The sequence below is a fragment of the Hippocampus zosterae genome, chromosome 8, assembly GCF_025434085.1.
Source record: "Hippocampus zosterae strain Florida chromosome 8, ASM2543408v3, whole genome shotgun sequence".
Taxonomy (NCBI): Eukaryota; Metazoa; Chordata; class Actinopteri; order Syngnathiformes; family Syngnathidae; genus Hippocampus; species Hippocampus zosterae.
In genome coordinates this window covers 2,661,200-2,674,768 of record NC_067458.1, presented here as the reverse complement: position 1 = coordinate 2,674,768, position 13,569 = coordinate 2,661,200, and the positions used below count along the sequence as shown (strand labels likewise).

Below are 13,569 nucleotides of genomic sequence, written 5' to 3'. Positions count from 1 at the left end.
GGCATCAGATCAACATTGGTTTGGTTTGTTTATTGAACATAAAACATATGCAATAATAATTTGACAGAAAATAAGGTAGATAAAATAGTAAAAAGAAAGAAACCAGTCTTCATTCAACACAGTTATTATGTTCAAGGGAGTAGGAAGAATTGTGTACCATAACCCAGAGGCCCCCAACCTTTTTTGCCCCACGTACCGGTTTAATGTCAGACAATATTTTCAGGGACCGGCCTTTAAGGTGTGGCGGATAAGTACAACAAACTAATATGATATGACCTGCATGAAAACTGTGATATTTTCTAAACATACTAATAAACACCAATCATGACATGAGGAACGTCCTATTTGGCCACAACACTCTCTGGTTCCGAAGGTAACATTTAAACGTGCCTTCTAAATGAGATACACCACAAATACAAAGTGCATGAAAAATACGACTTACAATCGCCACATATTATGCAGAGTGGGCTTGGTGCGTGAAGAATCTCCAGTTGGAATAAATCTGTATTTTAAGTCTGACTCCTGATACTCTATTAAATATATCCTTCTTTGTCTTGAAAGTCGTAGGCTCCTCTTCTGTCTGCTCGCTGGGCCTTTCTGCCTCCCCAAAGAAACTTTCTAAAGACGTGTGTTCTTGTTTTTTACACCTTTTGCTAGCTCCCGGGTTTCATTTTTACGGTAACCTAATCACGTGACCGAGAAGTGTGTCTTGACCTGCTTCGAGTGACCTGATGTAGATGGATGTAACATAGAAAAAAAGATTCTGAAACGAATTTCTGAAAACTCCTCTACAATGAAATCATGTTTGCAGCAAGAAATTTTTCACAACAGGGGGTTTTTCGCTGGAGCAAATTTGATCTCAGATGTAAACACACACACACACACACACAAACGTAAGTGTACTCTTTATTTTTATTCCAATAGTGCATAAGTATGAGCATACACTTATTTGACACTTGATATAGCCAGTGTAGAAAGAAAAACAGTGAAATAAATAGTGAATTTTTCGATCAGAATTCACTTTCACTTACATGAATTTCTTGGATAATGTCTTTTATTTTGATTCCCCTGTCTTTCATTTTTATCACTTTTACTCTCTCTTCCAGCGTCAGAGCTCTTAGCTACTTGACATCCAAAGGTCCGTTTTGTAGCCTTTTTACCAATGCAACGTTCTTGCTGCGTCTGAAACTAACAATAATGCCTCCTGGACTACTGCGCATGTGTAAACCAGTGTGGTGGTTGCTGTTGCCGTTTCCGAACGAAGCAGTCGAGGTCGCTGTTGGATTACATTTCGTTGTTGTGAATATCTTCGCGAGGCAAGAGCAGAGAAAAAGATTTCTTGTAACGCAACAGGGTTTTTTTCATTTATATGGGGGCAGGAAAGTGGGAATGTGTTAATGCATGAAGATTTTTTCACACTGAGGGGTATTTCAGCCATGTAGGTTTCATTGGAGAGGAGTTTCACTGTAATGTATTATTTATTCTTTCTTTGCGGCCTGGTACTAAATGACCGACAGGCCAGTACCGGTCCCAGGCCCGGGGGTTGGGGACCCCTGCCATAACCAATGCAACCAGTTTTGAATGTGTTGAAGAAGAAATCAGAGGTTGAACCATGAGACTGAGGAAAATGACAGTAGTTGATGACAACATTGTGAAAGTGGCATGGTAAGGTTGGCCATGGCAAGGTCGCACCGATGTGACACTGTGCAGTACTCGTGCTCTATGCAAGGTTTATAAATAGAGTCATACATTCAACATTAGACCACTGTAACAAACAAGCCGGTGCAACCAGAGGGAGAGGCGACGAAAACGTCTCCTGCAAAGACTACAATGAAATTTTTAAATCAACTCCACCAAAGAGACACACGGACTGCCGATTAGCTGGGGGAAGGGGCGTGAACGCTGTCTAAACTCAGCAGAAGTGGAATGAAGAAAACACAAGTCAAGGAATCAATAACCAAAAAGAAGTCAATAACCATACCTTTTGTTGGAAAAGTTAGAGAGGAGCTGGACCACACAAGGTATCAAACAAAACAAGACGCAACAACATTGTTCATCACAAACAAACACGACTAAGATGGTCACGGGGCTACCAGCGATGCTCCGTCGATGTCGAATAGAACATTCCTTTTTCTTTCCGGGGAGTACAATTAGTATTCAGCGGTATGTGAATGACTTGACAGAAGAAAAGAGGAAACGAACCACTGGTGACCCATTATGAGTCATCCAAGGGTCTCAGATGGCTTTTTTTTTAGATGCGTACTTTTTCTTCATTGCTATAATTAATAATTAACCATTACGTCAATGTTAAATCTTCTAAATTTATAACTTCATCATTTGATCTTTTGATGATTAAATTCCCTAATCATCTTGATGATTATCAACTCTGATTTTATTTGATTGATTATTGTTAAGTCTTCTAAAAATCTAAATTAAATTTATTCCTCTCATCCTTATTATTTTATTATACATTTACCCTCGCTTAAATGGAAGAACAGCTACACCCACAACTGGCGATTGCCATTCATTAATCTAAGTACAGGCGTTTGTGTGTGTTAGCGCGCTGTGTGTGAGTGTTTACATAAATATTATTAAAAAAATTAAAATCCTCATCTCACCCCTGGGTGGTGTCCGTCCCTCATTCAGCTCGGGTCCTCTACCAGAGGCCAGAGCGCTTGAGGGTTCTGCGCAGTATCCTTGCTGTTCCCAGCACTGCACATTTCTGGACTGAGATGTCCGATGTTGTTCCCGGGATCTGTTGCAACCACTCATCCAGTTTGGGGGTCACTGCCCCGAGTGCTCAGACCACGACTCAATGTAAAGTCATGCCTTTACATTGGGGTAAAGGCACGACTGTCACCTTTACCTTCCAGGCTCTCTCCAGCTCCTCTCTGAGCCCTTGATATTTATTGAGTTTCTCATGTTCCTTCTTTCTGATGTTTCCATCACTTGGGACCGCTACATCCACGACAACGGCTTTCCTCTGCCCTTTATCTATGATCACGATATCTGGTTGGTTCGCCATTACCATCTTGTCAGTCTGGATCTGGAAGTCCCACAGGATCTTTGCTCTGTCATTCTCCGCCACCTTCGGAGATGTTTCCCCATTTTGATCTTGGCGTTTCCAGTCCATACTCCGCACAGATATTTCGGTAGACTATGCCAGCCACATGGTTGTGGCGTTCCATGTAGGCTTTCCCTGCCAGCATCTTACACCCTGCAGTTATGTGTTGGATTGTCTCTGGTGCCTCTTTGCACAACCGACACCTTGGGTCTTGTCTGGTGTGGTATTTCTGGGCCTCAATGGCTCTGGTGCTCAGGGCCTGCTCCTGAGAAGCCAGGATGAGTGCCTCTGTGCTGTCCTTCAGGCCAGCCCTCTCTAGCCACGGATAGGACTTCTTGAGATCAGCCACTTCAGTTATGATCCGGTGGTACATCCCGTGTAGTGGCTTGTCCTCCCATGATGGTCCTTCTTCCAGCATCTCATCATCTGTTCCCTATTATCAGTGAGATTCTCTGAGAACGTCATGCGTTGGAGCCTTCTCCTTGATGTATTCATAGAGCTTGGATGTTTTATCCTGGACAGTGGCTCTCACACTCACGAGTCCCCGGCCTCCTTCCTTTCGGCTTGCGTACAGTCTCAGGGTGCTGGATTTGGGATGGAATCCTCCATGCATGGTTAGGAGCTTTCGGGTCTTAACGTCCGTGGTCTGAATCTCTTCCTTTGGCCACCTTATTATTCCTGCAGGGTATCTGATCACAGGCAGGGCGTAGCTGTTTATTGCTTTCGTCTTATTCTTGCCATTGAACTGGCTTCTTAGGGCTTGTCTCACTCGCTGAAGATATTTGACCGTAGCCGCTTTCCTTGTTGCCAGTTCGAGGTTGCCATTGGCTTGTGGCTGTTGTTAGGACCCTGCCACTGAGCGTACACCTTTGCAGGTTGTGTTGCGAACAGCCTGTTTATTCGTCTGGCCTCATTCTCTTTCATGTACCGCTTTAGGCGGCTGGACAAGGCTTGGAGCCTTTGTTTGGCAGTTTCAAGTGCATCAGGTATGGTCATCTGGATGTACCTCTCGGGTATCGGCGTTTTCATCACACCTCTCTGGGCCTCCGTCATTTGACTCACATCTTTCAGAGCCGCCTTGATCTTAGCCTCCAACCGTCTTTTCCATGGTGGATAACGAAGCTCATGGCTTCCATGGTTGCTCTTATAGCCAAGCATCTCTCTGATCACTGATGCTGAAGCGTATATCAGCTCATTGGTTTCCGTGAGCTGAGCATGGGCTCAGCCCGAAGAGGCAACGTGCGTCCCCCTTCTCATGGTCTCACCACCCGTGGGAGGGGTCAAAGGGGTCGGGTGCAATGCGAGCTGGGCGGCAGCCAAAGGCGGGGACCCTGGCGGTCCGATCGTCGGCTGCAGAAGCTAGCTCTTGGGACATGGAATGTCACCTTTCTGGCAGGGAAGGAGCCCGAGCTGGTGTGTCAGGCAGAGAAGTTCCGACTGGACATAGTCAGACTTGCCTCCACACAGAGCCTGGGTTCTGGTACCAGTTCTCTCGAGAGGGGTTGCCCACGGTGAGAGGCGCAGAGCTGGTGCGGGCATACTCATTGCCCGCCGGCTCAGTGAGTGTACATTGGGGTTTATGTACCCCAATGTACACTCCAATGTACACTTCCTCCCAATCACAGTGAGTGATTGGGAGGAACGGCCCCCCCCCCCGATCAGAACTCGAGTGGTGTTTTGTTATTGGACTTCTGTGCTCATCACGTACTGTCCATAACGAACACCTTGTTCAAACATAAGGGTGTCCATATGTGCACTTGACACCAGGATACCCTAGGCCGTAGTTTGATGATCGACCTTGTGGTTGCACCGCATGGCCGATGGTGAGGGAAGATGCCGGCCCATCCTGGCAGACCCAAACGTATTGTGAGGGTTTGTTGGGAGCGTCTGGCGGAATCCCCTGTCAGAAGGAGTTTCAACTCCCACCTCCGACAGAGCTTTTCCCATGTTCGGGGGAGATGGGGGACATTGAGCCCGAGTGGACCATGTTCCGTGCCTCTATTGTTGAGGCGGCCAATCTGAATTGTGGCCGTGAAGTGGTTGGTGCCTGTCGTGGCGGCAACCCCCGTACTCCCTGGTGGACACCAGGCTTTGAGGAAATTGTGGTCCACCATCCGACGTCTCAGGAGGGGGAAGCGGTGCACCACTAACACTGTGTACAGTGGGGATGGGGCACTGCTGACTTTGACTCGGGATGTTGTGAACCGGTGGGCATAGTACTTGGAAGACCTCCTCAACTCCACCAACACGTCTCCCTTGGAGGAAGCAGAGTCTGAGGACCCTGAGGTGGGCTCTCCTATTTCTGTGGTTGAAGTCACCGATGTGGTTAAAAAGCTCCTTGGTGGCAAGGCCCCAGGGGTGGATATTCCTCAAGGCTCTGGATGTTGTGTGGCTGTCCTGGTTGTCACACCTCTGCAACATCGCGTGGTCAACGGGGAGAGTGCCTCTGGATTGGCAGACCGGGGTGGTAGTCCCTCTTTTTAAAAAGGGGGACCGGAGGGTGTGTTCCAACTACACAGGGATCACACTCCTCAGCCTCCCTGGTAAGGTCTATTCAGGGGTGCTGGAGAGGAGGGTCCGTCAGGAAGTAGAGCCTCAGATTGAGCAGTGTGGTTTTCGGCCCGACCGTGGAACAGTGGACCAGCTCTACACCCGTAGCAGGGTCCTCGAGAGTATGTGGCAATTCGCCCAACCAGTCTACATGTGTTTTGTGGACTTGGAGAAGTCGTTTGACCGTGTCCCTCGGGGAGTTCTGTGGGGGCTGCTTCGTGAGTATGGGGTACAGAACCCCCTGATACGGGCTGTTCAGTCACTATACCACCGATGTCAGAGTTTGGTTTGCATTGCCGGCAGTAAGTCGGAATCGTTTCCAGTGTGGGTAGGACTCCGCCAAGGCTGCCCTTTGTCACCGATTCTGTTCATAATCTTTACGGTGAGAATTTCTAGGCGCAGCCAAAGCGTTGAGGGGGTCCGTTTTGGTGGCCTCAGTATTGCATCCCTGCTTTTCGCAGATGATGTTGTGCTGTTGGCTCCTTCAAACGGGGCTCTCCAACTCTCACTGGAGCGTTTCACAGCCGAGTGTGAAGCGGTTGGGATGAGAGTCAGCACCTCCAAATCTGAAACCATGGTCCTCAGTCGGAAAAGGGTGGAGTGCCCCCTCCGTGTCCTAGCGGAGATCTTGCCCCAAGTTGAGGAGTTTAAGTATCTTGGGGTCTTGTTCACGAGTGAGGGCAGGAGGGAGCGAGAGATCGACAGGCGGATCGTTGCAGCGTCTGCTGTGATCGGTCTGTCGTGGTGAAGAAGGAGCTGAGCCAAAGGGTGAAGCTCTCAATTGACGGGTCGATCTACGTTCCAACCCTCATCTATGGTCACGAGCTATGGGTCGTGACCGAAAGAAGGAGATCCCGGATACAAGCAGCCGAAATGAGTTTTCTCCGCAGGGTGTCTCTCCCTTAGAGAGAAGGTGAGAAGCTCGGTCATCCGGGAGGGGCTCAGAGTCGAGCCGCTTCTCCTCCAGATCCAGAGGAGCCAGATGAGGTGGCTTGGGCATCTGATTCGGATGCCTCCGGAGCGCCTCCCTGGTGAGGTGTTCCGGGCATGTCCCCCAGGAGACCCAGAGGAAGACCCGGGACACGCTGGAGAGACTATGTCACCCAGCTGGCCTGGGAACACTTCGGGATCCCCCGGGGAGAGCTGGAAGAAGTAGCTAGTGAGAGGGAAGTCTGGGCTTCCCTGCTAAAACTGTTGCCCCCGCGACCCGGGCCAGGATAAGCGTTAGAAGATGGATGGATGGTTTCCGTGATCGTTACGGTCGGGATCGCCCTCAGTGCTGCATTCACACTTTCAATGATACTTTCAGGTGGTACTTCACATTTTTTCTAGGTGGCCCAGCTTTCATTCTCGCAATGATCTTAGCTTTCAGGTCAGTTGCTGCCTCGCTCATTTCATTCATTGGGGCTGGCCTCCCAATCTCTGGTATGACCTTCTCCTCTGATCTGGCAGCCTGGGGCCCTTCAACATGGAACCTGTGTTGTACATCATCAATCTCAAGTTGTGACAGCAGTTGCCGTTTGTGGATGTTGGAACACTGAGCTACTAGTTGTTTCATGGTCAACCGTGACTGTGGGTTTCGAAGTAACCATTTAGCCCTCATTCTCTGCATGTAAGCCCTCTGACTAGGGTTGCTTGAGGAGTAGCATTCCAACAGAGCCATTTTATCGCATCTCGCCCATCTCCGCTTTGTTCCAGTAGCCCATTTTTCATCAATGTGCTCTGGTTCCCCAGCACCTGACGCAGACCTTGTTTGGCCGGGCGACATCTGAGCCGGAATGTTATTCGTTTTATTGTCTCTCATCATTGTATGAGGTAGGCATCTTGCCCAAGGACCCACACTGAATGGTGTTATGTGCTCATTTTTATTTTTTGCCCCAAGCGGGATTCGAACCCCCGTCTCCCGTACGCCAACTGAGCTATCCAGTATATATATATATATATATATATATATATATATATATGTATATATAAGCGGCAAACAATTACCGTCTTTTCTGGAAAAATCTATTCATCGAAATTATCGATCTCAACAAGTAACAGACAAATATGTAGCGACGCCACTCGAGCGAAGCGCGCCTCAGCAGTCGACAGTCCGCTGCTCTCTGCTGTGTGTGCGTCAGCTAAGCTTAGCTGTTGTTTTGGCTTGGCTAGCTTTTTGTTGTCGTAGATCAAAGCGTATTCTATTTGTGACATTGGTTGCTTCCAAAAGACGTGCGCGTGCATACATGTTCGCGCGGGTGCACAGAGAGCAGCGGACTTTCGACTGCTGAGGCGCACTTCGCTCGAGTGGCGTCGCTACAAATATTCCGGGACAATACTATTTTCAAGTGGCGTGGCTGGAGAATTCGGAGTTCTGTGTTTGGGTCGGAAAAATTGCTGGTGATTATACATCGGCCTACTGCTAAGTGTGCAAGAAGGGCATCTCCGTGAGAGGTCAACCTTGTCATAGCCTCTTGGTCAAGTCAAATGCATTGAGGCACACAGCAAAACAGAAGAAAATTGATCGCCAAGAACTTGCAAAAGAGATTGAGGAGAAAACTAAGTCACTGTCTGCTATTCCCTAATTGTCATATCAGTTTCATATTTGTCATTACAGTAAATATTCTCTAATACGGACTTGTGTTTGCGCTGTCCAATTTGTCCTGATAACGCGACCCTAGTGAGGATCAAGCGGCTTGGAAGATGAATGAATGAACAGAAATTCCTCATTTGGGAAATGAGCATGGTACATGTCCTTTATGAACCTGCAAGTATGTTGACAAAATGCACGTGTAACAACACAATCAATAAAATACAAAAATATACTGTCCAAAAACTCTATATATAACAAAAACTGCAATACAGGTGTATCCCAAAAAAATCACAACAGTAAAAGATGTGCCCTTCCTTTGGCAGCAATGATTTGAACACCAGCTCAGTGATATGTGGCTTTCTGTTCAGCCCGTGTATTGCTGAGCGGGCATGAAATCCACCGTGAATCCCCCCGCTGAATGGAGAAAAAGTCCTTAAAAAAGGCTAACTTGGTCCACAAAAGTCATTAAAAGGTCCATAAATAAAAAGCAAGTGGAAGAGTGGGAACGCTGAGCGCGATGAATTGGACAGGGAGCAGAAGAAAGCAAGCCTCTGTAGCATATGAAAAAACATGAGGAGTTGGCTAAAAAGAGAGTGAAAAAGACAGAGAGGACCAACAAGCTTTTAGCTCTTACTGAAAAGCTTAAAATGAAGAGAAAATAAACATTTTACATAATGAAACTGTACATAGTTGCATACTGTAAATAGACACCCAATTTATAAGATAAAATGCATTCATAACCCATATATAGTAAACAGTTTGGGACTTCACTATCACTGTATGAGGTAAGAATCAACAGCTTTTTATCAAATTTACACAACATTTTATGAATACAAGTAATGAACTTAAATATGGCAGAAAATGCGTTTCCTTTTTTAGTTTTGATCTTGAGCTTCAACTTTGAAGTTACCTGTTGGTGCTCACCAGGAATGCATCAGCAAAATTGCACAAAGGCCTATGTCAAATTTTCACTTGAAAGAATCGTGAACAATCTATTGGGATTTTTTTGTGAAAGTTTCAAGTAGTGTGTACATTGAATACACGTCAAAATAACATCTTTAGCATGTTTAGTATCAAGTGCCAATCTTGTAAGCAAATAGGGAATGGTATTTCAACAAAAAATGTAAAATTTTGTTGATAAAATTCATGGTTTTAAGGCTTTAAAATCTCTAAAACCCATTAGCTTCCGGGGGCGTTGCCCCCTGGTCCCCATCCGAGGTGTTGCCCCTGCACCCCACTGTGGCCTATGGCCCCCAGACCCCCGGCTGATTTTCTGATTTTTTTTTTCCATCACTAGCCACTCTCATCCTGCGTATTTCCCGCACTAAAAGGTGCACTGGATTATGAAGCGCACCTTCAATGAATGGACTATTTTGTAATTTTTTTTCATTTACTGGACATGCTACACTTAAGGACGCACATCATCCACTAGATGATGACTACAATGCATCCACTAGATGGAGCTACGTTCGAGGAAATGCCAACAGAACTGAAGCAAGCCACTCGAAGCATGCCTCAGCAGTCCATAGTCCGCTTCTATCTGCTGTGTGCGCATGAGTGTGAACGCATGTGGTTCAACCAATCATTGGCCGACGCAACCCACATCACAGATCAAAGAAGCTGTGAAGAAACGACAATAGCTAAAATAGATTAGCTGTTGAGTGGCAATGCTACAGAATGATCAAATGTCAGTAAAACTTATTTATTCAAGCAGCGACATAGTTCATTTAACAAACAGCAAGTTGTAACATTGACTTGTTCACAATTAACTCTTGTCGCTGCTCTATTTCCGTGTTCAACTGTGTAACCTGATCGCCTTAAGTTTGAACTCTGGTTGTAAGCATATCTCTCGCAAGGGGCCATTTTGGGGTCGACATATTCCTGTAATAACCATACACAAGGCGCATCAGATTTTAAGATGCGCTGTGAGCTTTTAAGAAAATGAAAGGCTTTTGGGTGCGCCTTTTAGTGCGGAGAAGACTGTACAGTCATGGTTGTTTTAAAGTGCTCTATAACCACAGTTGAATTGAATTGGCTTTTGGCAGTCTTTCGTCTTCAGCTAACCAAACATGCTTGTTTTTGGAATGTGTGAGGCTGCCGCAGTATCAATAATAATAATAATAATAAAGATCATAAATGTTTTAGGGTTTTTTTTCGGGGGGGGGGGTTCTTTTTTCCCAGAGGGAGTAAGATGCAATGCCTGCAGGTGACCCATGCAAGCACGATTGGAAGAGTTTTGTAAAGTATGGATGTACTGTATGTGTGAAACTTGTGTTTTGTCCTCCAAACTAAGTGTTATTTAGGTGGTGGAAAGAGAGCTGCAGTTGTTGGCCCTTGTCCTGTCTCGAGCTTTACTCCGGTCTCTGTAATGAGCAGAAATCCTTATGAACACTACCATTCTGCACTTGACGAAATGGCTAAACAACAATCAGACGAGGTGGGAATCAGCAGGGAGGGATCAGCTGAGCCAGGCAGTCTTATTCGGTAATTTCTGATGTTTACTATACTATGCAGTGTTAAATATGGATTGACAGTGTTGCATCTGTTTGAAAGTAATGTGCCAGCCGCTGCCGGCCCAGTGCTTCCCAATGGCTCTGCCCCACTCACAAACCCTGATGCAGTCAAAAGAGAACTACGGAGATTGCAGTACAATTCAAAACAAACCCATATGAGCAGGTATATGACCCTGCTTTATTCAATCAACGTCAGAGCCATTTAAATTTCTCTTGCTCTTTGCACTTACCGTAATATGTTTTTAGGCGAAAGAGTCACATTCCTGTTGAGCGGGCATATCAGGTTGAGGAGTTTTTACAGCGCAAAAGAGAAGCCATGCTCAACAAAGTCCGAGCCGAAGGACAGTTGGTACGTGTTTTGATGATGTACTTCACTCCATATATAATATATGCAATAGTCAACCAAATATGGCACAATGCATACTCGTTTGGTTTTCTGTTAATGCAAAAATGTACTATGTAGGCTTTCTGATATCAACATGTACAAGGATCAATGCTGTGTGAACGGCCTGCTCCTGCTGCTCCCTAACCCTCCAAAATTCAGCTCATGCTGTCACAGTAATGTAATACAAAAACCATTATTACGAGCCATAGAGCCACTGGAGCCTGAATTAAAGCACAAAGTAAAGGCCAAAATAGAAAGGACTGTACAATTGATAGAATTGGTTACAGTATCCCTCGCTATAATACGGTTCACCTTGCGGCTTCGCTGTTTCACGGATTTTTTTTAGTGCAGTTTTTTTTCATGCTTTTTTTAAAACAGCGAGTTGTGTTCTGCATCCTGATTGGCTAAAGGACTGACCAACGTGAACAGTCTCCGCACCTCTTCTCCTCTGTACAGCTTGCCAAATTTACCTTTGCAAATTTTTGGTCTTTGGTTTCATTGTATCAGTGGCAGATGCTGGTCTGTCAAAGAGGGGAAGCTCAATTTCGGCCTACATCATAAAATGTGTCCGTTTATACATTTGTGAATTCTACTCTCTGGTCCTTTTCAAAAAAATGAAAAGGATACCTTCACCATAAGATCGATGATTGGCTCATTTCGCAGTCAATCAAGAGATTCAGCCTCAGTCAAATCATCATGCAGAAAAGCTGAGCTTCCGCCCACTGTCCATAGACTCCCAGAGACGCTGAGCGTCCAGTGGGCGGGACAAAACAAGCATTTATCCAATGACTCATCTCGTTTCAATGCATTGGGACAACCTACACTGAACTTTCTCGACACGCAGCGTCTGCGCAGTCGACGCTCAGCGTCCACTCAGTTTAAAGCACAGTGAAGCTGTGGGAATGAATGAGGAGAGAGTCGTGTCGTAACCAGCAATAAGAAGCTGCTTCGGAACAAAAGTTGACCGCGTTGTCGTGCATATTTAGTCAATGACATGTCCACACAATTGTACGTACACACATATATTTGATCACTTACTTTTTGACATTTTAGGGGAAGCTGAGCTTCCCTTGTGGTCTTAGAGCAATCGCCTCTGCATTGTATACATAGTTCAGTATTGTATAATAACTGTAAAAAATAAAGCTGACTATCAAGTACCAAGTACAACTTTATTGTCAAATATGCTATATTTGAAACATACAGCACATTTGAAATTTCGTCCCTCACATTTTTTTTGCTTTTCTTTTTTTTTTTTTAAATAAATCCTACTTCACGGATTTCACTTATCACTGGTTCTTTTTGGAATGTAACGTAACCCCTAAGATAAACGAGGTATTACTGTACTTTACAAATGTTGCTGTTTCAAATGATAACAGAGCTACAAAACCCCAATTCCAATGCATTTGGAAACATAACTAAAAACAAAATTCAATGATTTGCAAATCCTTTTCTCAACCTATAGTTCAGTTCAATAGACTACAAAGACAAGGTATTTAACATTTAAACTAAATACAGAAGACAAAAACAACAGAAAAGCTGACCTCTTGAAGAACTCTTGCAGACGGCTGCCAATCATTCATGATGCTCTCACACGTGCAATTTACCCTAGCACTAACTTGCCCTCGGACTATCACAGATGCTGGCTTTTGCACTTTGAGTTTTTAACAGTCCGAATGTTCCTTTTTCTGTGGCCTGGAGAACACAATTCCCAAAATAATTTGCACCTACCCCTGCCCCCCCACACTTTGTCATATCTTGTCTTTGAGCTGTATTAAATTGAATATAGTTTGAAAATAATTTACAAATAATTGTTTTGCTTTTATTGATATTTTACACAATGTCCAACTTCAATTCGGCAAAATTTAATAAGGCATCTTTTAAAATCCAAGTGATGAGCTGGAAAATACTGAAAGCTCAAAAACAGGCATGCTCCGGGCCTGGAGGGCCACTGTCCTGCCTGTTTTCCAGCTCTCTGGGCTGCAACACACCTGATTCAGATGATCAGCTCATCAGCCAGCTCTGAAGCAGCATGCGAACGATCTTGATTATTTAAATCAGGTGTGTAGCTCCTGGGAGAGCTAGAAAACAGGCGGGACAGCGCTCCTTGAGGACCGACTTTGGACACCACTGCTCTAAATTCACAACTTATCTGATTGCTCTCTGTAATTGTTACTTGCATCACAGTTTGAAAGAAATCATTGACATTCGTTTAAAAAGCCCCAAGTTGAAAGAATTGTAGCGCAAATTAAAGGGGTCTCAGCTTTAACTTTTGGTTGAATTGAAGGGTAAACAGGGTACTCAGCAATACGGGGCGGCAATCTCTGAAGGCCAAGTTGGTTCAGCTCGGTTTACAAGGCCTCAAGTCAACAAAGAGGAGGAGGTAGGAGCATGAGCCAAAACAGTCATTTTCCAGCTACCACCCAACACATCTGGCATGGCTTGTCTTCCATCATACATCCTCGCTTCCATACGTGTGTCTCAA

General features: G+C 45.3%; 2 protein-coding genes across 9 annotated transcripts in view; both read left to right on the top strand.

Annotated features, from left to right (window-relative positions):
• The window catches only part of LOC127605701 (uncharacterized), a 368,389-nt gene that overhangs the window by 68,445 nt on the left and 286,375 nt on the right, over positions 1–13,569 (top strand). The window lies entirely within an intron of this gene.
• The window catches only part of nek1 (NIMA-related kinase 1), an 87,129-nt gene that overhangs the window by 30,172 nt on the left and 43,388 nt on the right, over positions 1–13,569 (top strand). For 7 of the 8 annotated variants that reach the window (XM_052073307.1, XM_052073304.1, XM_052073303.1 and 4 more), the window contains 4 exons: positions 10,483–10,673; positions 10,743–10,865; positions 10,949–11,051; positions 13,372–13,467. In XM_052073307.1, the coding sequence (XP_051929267.1) occupies positions 10,483–10,673; positions 10,743–10,865; positions 10,949–11,051; positions 13,372–13,467 (513 nt within the window). The remainder of the gene's footprint in view (positions 1–10,482; positions 10,674–10,742; positions 10,866–10,948; positions 11,052–13,371; positions 13,468–13,569) is intronic. The other variant, XM_052073311.1, reaches the window with a different exon arrangement.